This window comes from Hakea prostrata, chromosome 1 (assembly GCF_041222555.1).
Source record: "Hakea prostrata isolate BN-2017 chromosome 1, UWA_Hpros_2, whole genome shotgun sequence".
NCBI lineage: Eukaryota > Viridiplantae > Streptophyta > Magnoliopsida > Proteales > Proteaceae > Hakea > Hakea prostrata.
Window position 1 is genome coordinate 7,286,732 of NC_142600.1, and position 12,638 is coordinate 7,299,369.

General features: G+C 38.8%; 2 protein-coding genes across 2 annotated transcripts; both read left to right on the plus strand.

The window, feature by feature from the left end:
• The first annotated feature begins 1,989 nt into the window (after window positions 1–1,989).
• On the plus strand, window positions 1,990–8,004 carry LOC149027085 (WRKY transcription factor 44-like). Its single transcript, XM_089159075.1, has 6 exons — window positions 1,990–2,547; window positions 4,838–5,296; window positions 5,503–5,634; window positions 6,125–6,858; window positions 7,190–7,348; window positions 7,663–8,004. The coding sequence occupies exons 2-6, from the start codon at window positions 5,075–5,077 to the stop codon at window positions 7,853–7,855; spliced, it is 1,440 nt and encodes a 479-aa protein (XP_089015201.1). The 5' UTR covers window positions 1,990–2,547; window positions 4,838–5,074; the 3' UTR covers window positions 7,856–8,004.
• A 1,446-nt stretch (window positions 8,005–9,450) lies between these two features.
• Window positions 9,451–12,554, plus strand: LOC149027086 (serine/threonine-protein kinase PBL27-like). The gene is made up of 5 exons (XM_089159086.1): window positions 9,451–9,828; window positions 10,186–10,379; window positions 10,652–10,841; window positions 10,969–11,360; window positions 11,726–12,554. Exons 1-5 carry the CDS (start codon window positions 9,729–9,731, stop codon window positions 11,909–11,911), a joined length of 1,062 nt encoding a protein of 353 aa, XP_089015212.1. The 5' UTR covers window positions 9,451–9,728; the 3' UTR covers window positions 11,912–12,554.
• The last annotated feature ends 84 nt before the right edge of the window (window positions 12,555–12,638 follow it).

Below are 12,638 nucleotides of genomic sequence, written 5' to 3' on the forward strand. Positions count from 1 at the left end.
TATCTCCTGGGTCTCCCCTTTGCGCTTCTTTCACTACTCTTAATTGTCGATTGATGTTGTCGTTTGGATCAATGGGTTAGTTAGTTGTCTCTCTATTTCTCCTCATCTCTTGATTTTTTTGGTGGAATGGTTGATCGATTAGGTTTACTAGCGGATATGTGGACAAGGATTTCAAGAACTGATCCTGATTTTATTTTTAGGCGGTGGGTGATTTTCGGTGAGTTTGTTAATCTCCCATTCTTTCAACTCAACCAAGAAACAAGATGCGTGCAACGAGAAACCTTTCACCCATCTCAATCTAGGTTGATATTTGCAAATAAAATATAAGTTAAAGAGAGTCATTTTAACATATAAAGGAATTTTAGACATATTTTGAAATTTATTTGAATTCTAGAACCAATTTGTAATTTTTGGACTAAAGAGAGTATCACGAGCTTTGTGGCAGAGTAAGAAAGTGGATGTGAAAAAATACAAATTAGAAAATGAAATAAGGACAACTTAGTTATAGAAAGTAATATTTTATCTTTAAATTGATACTAAAGAGGAGGCAGATACAAAGTCTAAATTTTTTTGGACTAAAAATATTATAATCCCAAATCAGAGAATCTAGATGAAAAATTTTCTTTATTTTTTTTTAAATTTCTTGTGAGGGATACCACATATTTAATCCTTTACGGTTAAAATAACAATTTAAAATAACGCGAGTGGAGACATGATTTTTTCCTTTTACTTTTTTTCCTTAAAGAGTAATTTAAAATATTTATTATTTTGTACGGAAAACTATCTATTATTTGGAATGGTGGGAAAGGATAAGAGGAAATAAAGTATGGATCACTTTATCGTTAGGAGATAATAATGTCTTATCCAGTAAGAGGGAATAGAGGTATTTATCAAAATAAAATAAAATAAAAAGTGAATAGGGGGTAAGTACGTAATTCTCCCTTTAACGGAGGAGATGAGGTGGTGATCTGGGAGTAAAGGAAATTGAATTCAAAATATAAAACGAGATGTGGGTCCCACGAGGAGGGTAAGAATCACGCATTGGGCACGTGCGGGAGTTAATGCAACTACCATTCCGGCACGGCGTGGAAAATTAGTTCGTGACTGAGGATATCGCGGGAAGGCTTGAAAAGGACAAACACATGAAATTCGTACCACAAACGCATTTTACGAACTTCTTCTATTCGTAGTCGTATTTCTCTTCTCTCTCTTAATTCTTAAATACAATATAATATTTTTCCGCTTTTGACCAAAAAAAATAAAAAATAAAAAAAATTACAATAAACGGTTTTCTTGTCCTCTACCTTGTCACTCACACTGAGTGAACCCCCAACAAACTTTCTTGAACGTTTGTCCTCACCTAACCCCTTGAAGCTGAACCCCCAAGGCCGCAACCACTCCATCCCACCTCCATGACCTAAGAATTTAAATTGAAACTAAGTAGACCATCCAACCCACAAATTTTAACCACTCCGATTGTATTGAATTTAAGGTTTTACCCTAGATTTTTGTTTGAATCCTGATGTTTACAGTAAGAAAATAAAAATTATATATTTTTTATAACTTTATTATCTAATAAGTATTTTTAGATATTATAAGTGGTATCGGAGCAAGTGATCTTAAGTTCAAACCATAATACTAAATACTTATGATCTAGTACGCTAAAATGTCATTTCTGATTGGTGTGGTTGGATCTCCAAATCTTAGGGTAGATAGGATCTATCTTTGCTTAAGGTCAACCACCAGCAGTGCACTGCCACCATATATATATTTTTTTAAATTATTATTGTAGCGTGCCGTGCATTTCGTGTAAATCGCAGCCGCTACGGAGCAGATGTAGACCGACATGAACGAGGGCTAAAATGGAATTTCGACTAAGAAAACAACCAGTCAAAGTTACAGAGTACTATTTCTTCCAAAAAAAGGACCGTTAGTTGCCTGACTTTTCGTGTTCAGAAATCGGATTTCAAAACCTATTTGTAACTCAGAATTTTGCTTAGCATGTGACATTTGGATCTTCTATAAGAAATGCAGAAGTCTTTGTGGACACACTTATCCATAAAACCTGCTGCTTGTTTTTCAGTTTTGTAGAATTTTCTCTCCATTTTTGTGGGTTTTGATCTCCAAGTGACGATCTGAACTGAATAGATATGAAAATCTGAAGTGCTTTATTTTGAAGAGAAAAAAGAAAGAAAAAAAATCAAAATGTTTTTAATGGGGAACTGGAATTTGGAAGTAGTAAGAAAATAGTTTGGGAGAGCTCAAAAAATGAAGCTTACGAAAAAAGTTGGGGAAAACTGGCTTCTTGGCTTCTCAATGGTTGAGGCACCATGTATCTAAATTGTGAACCAAGGTTCGAGGCTGGTGAAGAGAAAGAATAACAGAAAAGTTGGGGAAAAGATATACGTTTTTCAGAGGTTTCTCTGCTTCTTTCTCCACAAGCCACGAATTTCCATCTCCAACCACTGCTCTTCTGCTGCTGAAGCTGTATTGCTTGTTCAAACATTGGTTGCAGGAAAGCCCAGAGCTTGGAATTCGAAAAGAAAGGTGGGTATCACTGTTTACTTACGAGTGAGATTCTGTCTCTTTGTGTTTAACTGCTGCTTATTTGTGTATTTTTTACCCTTCAATCTATCCAGAATATCATCACTTTCTCTCAAATTCTGGTCTAATCTCTGCAGTGCCTCTTTTCCGTGTCTCTGTCGTTTAAGTTTTACAACTTTAAGAGGTTCTTTATTGATTCCATTTGATACGGAAAACTACACAAGTCTTCAACCTTATTTGTATATCTATCATTTTATCTTGCGGAAACTGATGTGTTCGCCTTCACTAGAATCATCTAATGGTTCCTTCCCGTCCTTTTGATAATTTTGAAAAAGCAGACGACTGCGAAGTTGGAAAATGAGTTAGCAGATTGCTCTTCATAGAAATCACACGCTCTTCCCCGAGTTTCTTCTTCGCTCTCTCTCTCTCTCTCTCACGCACACCCTTTTACTACGGTATACGATGTGTTTGGGAGGGTGTGTGTGCTTTTTTTTTCCTTCCTGTCTATCTGCAGCATCACGCGAGGACGTTCTTTTGGATCAAAGAAACTTCAAAGTTCGATCTATGACCAATCGGTTCTCCCAGAAATTATACATATGTAACATATCCTCCTTTTCCTTTGATTGTTGTCATTGTTTATTTCTTCACGACTGCTGTAGAACTGAATCACTAGTGTTTTCAAAATGTCTCTTGATTATCACCTGAAAAAATCACTGATCTTGGTCCGTTTCCTATGATAGAGAGAGCGCATAGAGGGTTTTACAGTTCATAGCATCAACTGTTGAAATTTATTAGGAATTCACGAGGAGGCTACATTCGAAGACAGTCTGGACTGGAATTGTGCTTGATTACATGATAACCAGCAGGTTTTCGATTGGCAGAGTGTGGAGTCTCCACCCCTACAAGCATGATTTGCATCTGACCTGATATTGAAGAAGAGAAAGGCAAGAATTATCAGTGGAATCAAAACCAGCCTTCAAGCATGATTTGCATCTGAACTGATATTCAGTGGATACCCGAAATTAAACCTGGCGTCCTGGATGCAATTTAATCAGGGCCAAGACCATTGAAAATTGGGTACATGTTTAGCTCCCTTCAAATCCCATATGCAGATCAGTGTGACCTCAGGAGGAACTTGAGAGAACGAGATTTATTGGCCATCAACAAATGAGTCACCAAGTGTAAGAGTTTGATTGAAAACCGACGCCTTCTACTTTGGGAACCATAGAAAGTGTTAGAAGAATGAACTAGAAGAAAGGTGGAGAGGGGGGGGGGGGTGGCAGGGGCTTCTTGAAGTTTAAAGTGCACCCAGAAAAGTCCATGCTAACCTTTATAAGTTGCTTCAACAGTTAGACTGAATGTACTCCATGACAAACAGATTGCAATGACTATTAGTTGAGTTGTAAATTAGTTTGTTTATCTAAACATGAACTGAGTTTAGTTTCTCTTCTATGGTTTTTGCCTTGGTTCTTTATGTTGAAGAATCCTAAAAGAACTGTTCTGTAACTGTCAAACTTTTGATGGTCATTTGATATTTTGTGGTACCCAGTCTTTTGTCTCTTCAAAAGAACAGAGGAAAGTACTGGGAGAAGATAAGAGACAGCAATGAAGATTCAAGCCTTTTGTTGTGGGGATGTTCTTGATGGGTAAAAATCAGTCTAATTGTAAGCATTGAAGTCTTACCCAGATATTCTTTTTGGTCTCACCTGGAAAAGTAATCTACTTGCTATGGGATCAAGTTTAACAGCTCTAAAGTGTTCCGTTTGCTTACCCAGCTAACCTCTGCAAATGTGGTAAATTTTGGTCCACCCATCTATACCTTGTGGTGAATTAAGATATCCCTTTTGGTCATTTTTGAATTTTTAAGTTTAAAATGAAAAGCAAAACTAAAACCGAAAATTTAACATATAAAATTGCTGTTTTTGCATATGCATTATGCTTTTTCAAAGACAGATTTTACATGTATCTGGAACCACAAAAAGTGTATGGATTTACTAGTTGCATTTGTATGTTATTCAGAGCTTTTATGTTAGTCAGAAGCAATTGTTTTTGTGCCAGTAGCATGGTTTCCGTGATAAAAAATAGAAATGAATTGTATGCAATGGGTGTCATAGCTGATTGTGGTGGAAGTACTCCAAATGCAATTACTTGAGCACAAGTGATTAGGGTATCTTAGAGATTTTCAATATCTATAAACTGAAATTATATCCATATGCATTTTTGTGTATATTTGTATACAGAATTGTCATTTTGGCATTTTAGCCTCTAACTAGTGTTTATTAATTTTTGGCAGGTTTGTAGGAGTTCATTCAGCACTCCAAACTTCCAGGGCTGTCACAATGAAAATTGACTTCACAAACAGCTAATTGCTACCATCCTATATGAAGTTCCCCTCGCAATTTCTCCCGTCTTATTCCCCACTCTGGAGTTCTAAATCAGCAGCTGGTTGTATTTCCAAAACTACCGGTAGTTGTGGCAGGTCATGAACCAAAAAGACCTGGAAGATTGACACTGTTTTATTTCATTTGAAATGGAATTTAAAGATTCAGAGAGGATGGTTATAGCTAAACCAATTCCGTCGAGACCTTGTTCGAGTTTTAGGTCCTTCTCAGAGCTCCTTGCAGGTGCCATAAATGCCTCACCTCCCTGTTCATCATATTCCGAAACTGTAGTGGCTGCTATCAGACCCAAGACAGTGAGGTTCAAACCAGTGGCGAGTCGTGCTTTGGGCAGTGGGGTGGCTTCATCTCAGGTCTTTCTCTTTTCTTGTTTCACATATTTCTCATCGTTCCCTTTCTTTCTTTTCCTTTGGGTTTTTTTTTTGTGTGGTGGGGGGGGGGGAGAGAGAGAGAGAGAGAGAGAAGGGAGAAAGGGGGAATTGGTATTGGTATTATTCTTGAGATTGCTATCCATCATAAAATCTGCTCCCCTGATATTTGCAGTTTCCAAAATTTTCAGGGAGAGGTTTCTGAAGCAGCAGCTTGTAATTCATCCAACAAGACTTTGGAACAAAGCTGCAAACCTACTGTGGTTTACAAACCTTTGGCAAAAGTTGTATCAAGAACAACTGCTTCTGTCTTGGCAAATCAGGTTTTCCTCTCACTTTCTCTTGTGTGTGGAAAGAAGGGAAGATTCCATTCTATTGTGATCATCTAGAGCCTCTTCCTGCAAGAACTTCCCTCTTTTTACAGCTTTAAGGAATGATGCTTTGCTGCTCCAGGCCTGATTCATTTTTCAATGTTCTCGTTCATATTACCTTAAGTTGCAGTTCAATTGACAGATTTTATCTTGCTTTCTTGTAACTGTTAATTAGCTATACACCACAGAAACTGACCTGTTACATATGATGGTAGTAAAGTGTAAACAAATGGGGGTTTGCCACTGAAGCTGCTGTGTGTAAGATTTGCAGGTCATTCATATTTTCTAGTTAGGCAATACAACTGTTAAACCCATAATTATGTGTGCATACATTTGAAATCATCGACTCTGTGGTTGCCAAAACTGGAGAAAAAATCACCTTTGCTTCTTTGCTTTGGAAGAGTTGAAGATAAAAAAGCATCACAAAATTTTGTTCTTCCAGGGAAACTTTGATATCATTCATCAGAAAGCAATAGCACTGGGGCAGACACAGTTTCAACATGTAGACCAAGCAAAACACAAGCTGGTGACCAATCTTTCTTCAGATCCTAGTCCAAGATTACAATCACAACTAGAAACAAGTCATGCAAGTGAGTCAAAAATGACATCACAATATCTGGAAGACAATCAAAAAGGTATTGACCTGACGGTTAGTGGGGATCGACCTTCTTATGATGGATATAACTGGAGAAAGTATGGTCAGAAGCAAGTGAAAGGAAGTGAATACCCTCGAAGTTACTATAAATGCACACACCCAAATTGCCCTGTGAAAAAGAAGGTCGAGAGATCACTTGATGGGCAGATAGCAGAAATTGTCTACAAAGGTGAGCACAATCATTCAAAGCCCCAGCCTCCTAAACGGCCATCATCAGGAACACAAGATCAGGGGGTTATGTCTGATGGGACCGACCAAGATATCAGCAATCCCTTATGGAGTAACACACTCAATGAGCTCAATGAAGGATCTGAAGGTTGTATAGGGAATCACAATGAAGTTGGCCGATCGAGAAATCCTACTTATCCAGATAAAGGTCTAAATCCTTATGATGCTGCTGCAACAGATGCATTTAACAGCGTTATAGGGACTCCTGATAATTCCTGTGGCCTCAGTGGGGACATTGATGATGGAAACAGGGCAGCTGATGTAGATGTCGCTGAACCTAAATCTAAGCGGAGGTAAGAGATTAATTGATTTTGAATAACCTGTGTACAAATGATCTGCAAAGACTCTTCACTATATTTTTTCAAGAAACATTTACAATATTGTTCAAAGTAAATCAATATTTGTTTTCCTGTAACAACTTATAGAATGGGTTGTTTTACTTACTTTGAGCAATTTTTATTGTCCTTATACTAATGGAAGAGATTTTCTTTCTTAAACACTTGGTTAGCTTAAAATGGAAGAATTTTGCTCATCTGTGGAAGTATGTCACTATGTCAGTACACTAAATTTCCCCCTGTTTTATGCATGGATATTGATGTTGGTGTCTCCTTTTGTTTCCTTCAGGAAAGTTGAGCATCAATCTGATGACCAGTCTGTACTAGGGGAAAGTGTAAGAGAACCTCGTGTAGTAGTGCAAAACTCCACCGACTCTGATATGATTGGTGATGGCTTCCGCTGGAGAAAATATGGGCAAAAGGTTGTGAAGGGAAATCCATACCCCAGGTTAACACCCAAACCTCCAATGTTGTATTGATTTTTCATTCATCTGTGTCCATATCCTAGGCTGACTTGTACCTTCATCCCTCTGGTCTATGAAACCGTGATGAGAACAATGCTAGGGATAATTTGTGTGTTGCAAGAAGGAATAGTTGCACAAGAGTGCAGTTGCATGTATATTTTTAAATAGAGTCTAATTTTGTTCTGTTTATGTTATTTTTGATATTTTTATGCCTTTCTGTTGCTATAATCCTGGTTTGTTTTCTTATTCTGAGTTATACTAACGTGAATTAATATTTCTTGGGAACTTGTTCTTGCAGAAGTTACTACAGATGCACTAGTCTCAAATGCAATGTGCGTAAGCATGTGGAGAGGGCATTGGATGATCCTACAGCATTCATCACAAAATATGAAGGAAAGCATAACCATGATATGCCTGTCACTAGGAACCTGAATCCAGTGGGCTCCGACCCTGATTCACCAGTTCCTGGTAACAAGTCCAAGAAGAAATAAACTAGCAGTTGGTTATTTAACTGGCAAACCTTGTATTTAAAGTTCCCAAAAAAAAAAAAAAACCCAGAAGAATTAAGTAGTTTGGAAACTTGATTGCACTATCAGATGTCTGTGTTTTTAGTTTAACCTCATGGACTTTTCCTTGTAAAGTTTTTTCTTCATGAAAGTAGTTTGTCTCTGGGTATAGATCTGTCTCATGGGTAGAGTGGGCTTGCCCAGAGCTCTCTTCTTCCAGTGTCTGTTTAGCTATTAGTGCATTTTTCCTACTTATTCTTGCGATTTCCTGCATTACCCTGCACACCTTCCATCAGGTATCTTATATATGTATATATATTTTAAGATGTAAAAGAATTTATTAACCAAAAGGAAAGAAGAACAGGGAGGGAAAGGAAAACAATAGATTACAAAGGGCAGAGCCTTACTGAAGCCAACAAAGCTCTAAGGAAAAGCAAAAATCAGGTAGACACTAAGGCCAAGGCTAAATTAGCTAGAACAAACTTGTGGATTGAATCAATCTTTCCTATTTTTCTTGCTTTTCTTCCTAGAAGATTTGAGCTCAACAATGAAGGCTTCATCCAAATGATGGCTGCCTGCTATTCGAATTAGAGCTTCTCTTGCTACCTTGAAGCCATTTCATGGTCGGAATTCGGAAGAACCCAAGCTAGAAATGCAAGAGTTAGTTAGTCCATAGACATTGTCACCTACTCTCACCGAGATAGGATCAAGAGTTGCAATCAAAGAAGGGGAGTCCGGATCGTCTCCCCCCGGCTATTGACCACAAATTAAAGGGGGACCTACAAGATTAGGTGATGGGATTTATTTATTTTTAAATGTTTTATTATTTTTTACTTGTGGGTCTCATGTAATTTGTGATTGTCAAACTATTAGAGAAGTATAGAGTGCTGATGATCCACACTCAGAAAGTAGGGGGCAACCATCCAGGTTCGGACAACCACCGGCACCACCAAGCAAGATCCATCCACCTCTTTGGGCCTTATTAACTGTACAAGCCCATCCCACCCCCTATCTCTATTGCCTCCGCAGACTATTTCTCTACCCCATAGCTTCTTCTGGGTCGGGCCCAGACCCATTCTTCCACCCTTTCTCTCACTTCTGTGCTTGGGTTATATGTGCACGTGATGCATTGAGCGGTTCACCGAATAGCGACCATCCAACATAGGGCACCACAGACATAACCACATCAGCGGCACTGGCAAAATCATAAGAAATAGGGGACTAATAAGAAACAAGGGCTTTGCCTGGTGACAGAGTTTCTTTATCCGATGTTTTAATTCAAACTTTTTTTCCTTTTTTATTTTGGGTAGTGATGTTTTAAACTTTTAATCCAAACTGAAATGGCCTGAAATGATGCGGATCTCACAATTTCTGGATTTTGATTCAATCCTGCCCATTTAATGCGAACTATCATGCGAAACACTTCAATCCGTCCTATCAAAATCTTGACCTAAAATTCAACTGTGGAGATTTTGGATCTGACGGACAGAAGTTAATGCGCATCACTGAAACAATTTCGCACAGTTTCTGTTTTCTGGGAAGTGATTCCAAGCCAGTTTCTTTAAACCGTACTCGTTTAAGCAGAACCTCTTCAGTTTTCTTTTTCCTTTTGGCAGAGCTTCTTCAGTTCAGTTCGCCTGTAGCGAAACTAGAGCGAAGATTAGGGATCTTCTGCCAAATGGCCTAAATCGAAGAACCTCTAAAAATATCCAGTCGTTCTAATTAGAGGGAAATTAATTAACAATCAATATAGGAATATTAAAAAACGATATTTTCTCTTCTAGTATGCCTCCGGTGTTAGCTCTATCGATACCTGGTTTGGTTGCTTTGGTGGGAAAAGGGCAGGGGAAGAGGCCTAATGGCTTGGTTTGGTTGCCATGCACGAATGGTAGACAAAAGCAAGAAGAAGAAGAAGAAGAAGATTACAGAGGCTCAGATCCAACCCACGTCAGATTCAGGTATTTCTTCCAATTCCATTGCTTTCCTTGTTTAAAGAACATTAATATGCCTTCATTTTTCTCTCTATTCGGAGAGAGTCACCTTAATCCAACCTTCAACCTGGGTTCTGGGTATGATTTTGAATCCACCAACATATCGTGAATTGGATGATCTTCACCATACTCGTTTTTGGTTTTCACTTTTCCTTCTTTAAATTTTGTGTTAACTCTTAGGTAACGGTCACGAAGGTCTTCCGCATTCCGCATTCTTCTTGAAATTTTGTTTGTGCTGCATGGTTGGACAAATATGAGCTCAAATCGTTATTGGAATCACATTCTTTCGTCTTTTTTTTTTGGGTGCTTACCTCTTTTCTGCAGGTAACTTAATGGTAAATCCCCCATTGAATGTAAAGAAGGAGCCACCCAAGGATGGAGGATCCCTTTACGTTGGAGCTCACAAACTTGCATTCCGTGAATTGTCTGCAGCAACCAGGAACTTCAGAGAAGATTGTCTCGTGGGTGAGGGAGGATTCGGTAGAGTTTACAGGGGACAATTGAAGAGCACTAACCAGGTTGGTCTATTTTATCAGCTCTTGATTCTGATACTATTTTAGGGTTATTGATGAATGCTCCTCTATGCTGAACTTTCCTGTATTTGTTGTAGTTAAAGCCTGGAAGTTCTGTTTTTGTAATCCTACCACCATTCTTTCCCTCTTTGGTTGTTTCCTTTACTGTTTGGGTATCCCTAATTGGTCTGGCTTCTGAACACTGAGTGCTGAGTGGACTTTGCCTCCTCTCCCTGGTTTTTATCTCCTTAATATGTTCTGGTATTTTCTAAATGTAGGTTGTGGCTGTCAAGCAGCTCAATCGCAGTGGCTTGCAAGGGAACACAGAATTCCTTGTTGAAGTGACGCTGTTGAGTTTAGTTCACCATCCTAACCTTGTTAAATTGGTTGGATACTCTGCTGAGGGAGATCAGAGACTTCTTGTTTATGAGTACATGTCATTGGGTTCTTTGGATAAACATCTACATGGTATGTATATCTATCTACTCGCTGTGCTACTGTTTTTCCTTTCTTTACTAGCTGTCATGATAGCTGTGCTGCACTCTTACCTTCTTGTTACTTCAGAAATTCACCTGATATGCTTTTCTTATCTCAGATCTCCCACCATATAAGAAACAACTGGACTGGAATACAAGGATGAAAATAGCAGCTGGTGCAGCAAAGGGTTTGGAATATTTGCATAATAAGGCGGAACCGCCTGTTATATACCGTGATTTAAAATGCTCAAATATATTGCTTGGTGAGGATTATCATCCCAAGCTGTCTGATTTTGGCTTGGCAAAAGTTGGGCCTATTGGGAGTAAGACCCACATCTCCACTAGGGTGATGGGTACTTATGGATATTGCGCACCAGAATATGCAATGACAGGTCATATTACGATGAATTCTGACGTGTATAGCTTTGGAGTTGTCCTTTTGGAGATCATCAGTGGAAGGAAAGCAATTGACTATTCAAGGTCTGCTAGAGGGCACAGTCTAGTTGAATGGGTAAGAGCACCATCCTTTTATTGCCTGAGTCACTTTGATGTGTTATTATCAAGCTGGAGGTAGTCACTTTCTTTGAAAATCAAAACCGCAGTGAAGGGAAGGGGAAAGAAACAGTTTTCAGGAAATATTATAACCACTGAGAGGGGAAGGGGAGAAATTATGTTAAACTGGTATATCATTCAGTCATGCTTTCCCAAAATGGATATCTTTTTCCTTGCCAATTGATGTTACAGATAGATATATGGTTCCCTATATTTAATGATGAAAAGATGAAATGGAAGAAAAAAATATGCAAGTTCTATTGTTGTTACAAAAAAGATAATCTGCATATAGATGACCCATATGTGGATGGGGTTTGATTGCAGGCACGACCACTGTTCAGAGACCGGAGGAAATTCCCACAAATGGCGGATCCTTTGCTTCAGGGTCGGTATCCAATTAGGGGCTTGTACCAAGCACTTGCTGTTGCTGCAATGTGTATTCAGGAGAATCCCACCATGCGGCCTCCCATAAGTGATGTGGTTACTGCATTGTCCTACCTTGCCATTTGAAAATGAACCAGTCTAAAGCTCGGGAATGCCCCTCTATGTATACTTCTCAAACAAGGCAGACGATTGGAAACTTCTTGATGACAATAGCAAGCAGTTTGTATGCCAGAGTATTTGCTTGAGATCACTCAAAACCATTGCAAGTCATCTGAAACAGCACTGTCTTCTGCATTTGGGCTTCTGCCGAAGTTGGCTGCTATTTTGGAAGCCACCATATATCCCTCTGAGTGGTGCTTCCTGCTTACCAAACCTCGTATCCAGCCTGGCCCCTTCCTGCCCGCACCCAAGATAACAGGTGCCTTTCCCACCATTTTTTCTGTCCATTAATGTTACCAGGGATTGCTGTGTGCATATGAGTATGACCCTTGTATGTATGAAGTCCGCTCTCTCCAGTACCCATGGGGTTTCTTGTTGAAAGCTCAGTGATTAATGGTGTTAAGTTTTGTTGTAGTTAATTTACCAAAAAGGGTTTTTGCTTTCACAATGGAAATATGTCAAGAATTCTAATCATATGGGTTGAAAATTTTCTTGTCTGTGAATAGAAAATTCAAACTCGTTGGGTAACTATGATTTAACATCGTGGTACGCTTTGCTCTTTATCGATCACTAGTAGAGTTACAAGGAAGACTTTCGATCGTGGTCCCTATTTCTTCCGCTTGCATCAATCAATGATAATTAGGCCGTTTTAGGCAACCAATTTTGCATGTCCATGAAACGATATTTTTGTACA

What these genes read in the sequence shown, in the direction of transcription:
- LOC149027085 (XM_089159075.1), top strand. Translation starts at nt 5,075, where the DNA reads ATGGAATTTAAAGATTCAGAGAGGATGGTTATAGCTAAACCAATTCCG. An exon ending in GTGGGGTGGCTTCATCTCAG is followed by an intron (nt 5,297 to 5,502) that starts GTCTTTCTCTTT and finishes CAAAATTTTCAG; the next exon opens with GGAGAGGTTTCTGAAGCAGC. An exon ending in AAGGGAAATCCATACCCCAG is followed by an intron (nt 7,349 to 7,662) that starts GTTAACACCCAA and finishes TTGTTCTTGCAG; the next exon opens with AAGTTACTACAGATGCACTA.
- LOC149027086 (XM_089159086.1), top strand. Translation starts at nt 9,729, where the DNA reads ATGGCTTGGTTTGGTTGCCATGCACGAATGGTAGACAAAAGCAAGAAG. An exon ending in AATTGAAGAGCACTAACCAG is followed by an intron (nt 10,380 to 10,651) that starts GTTGGTCTATTT and finishes TTCTAAATGTAG; the next exon opens with GTTGTGGCTGTCAAGCAGCT. An exon ending in GGCACAGTCTAGTTGAATGG is followed by an intron (nt 11,361 to 11,725) that starts GTAAGAGCACCA and finishes GTTTGATTGCAG; the next exon opens with GCACGACCACTGTTCAGAGA.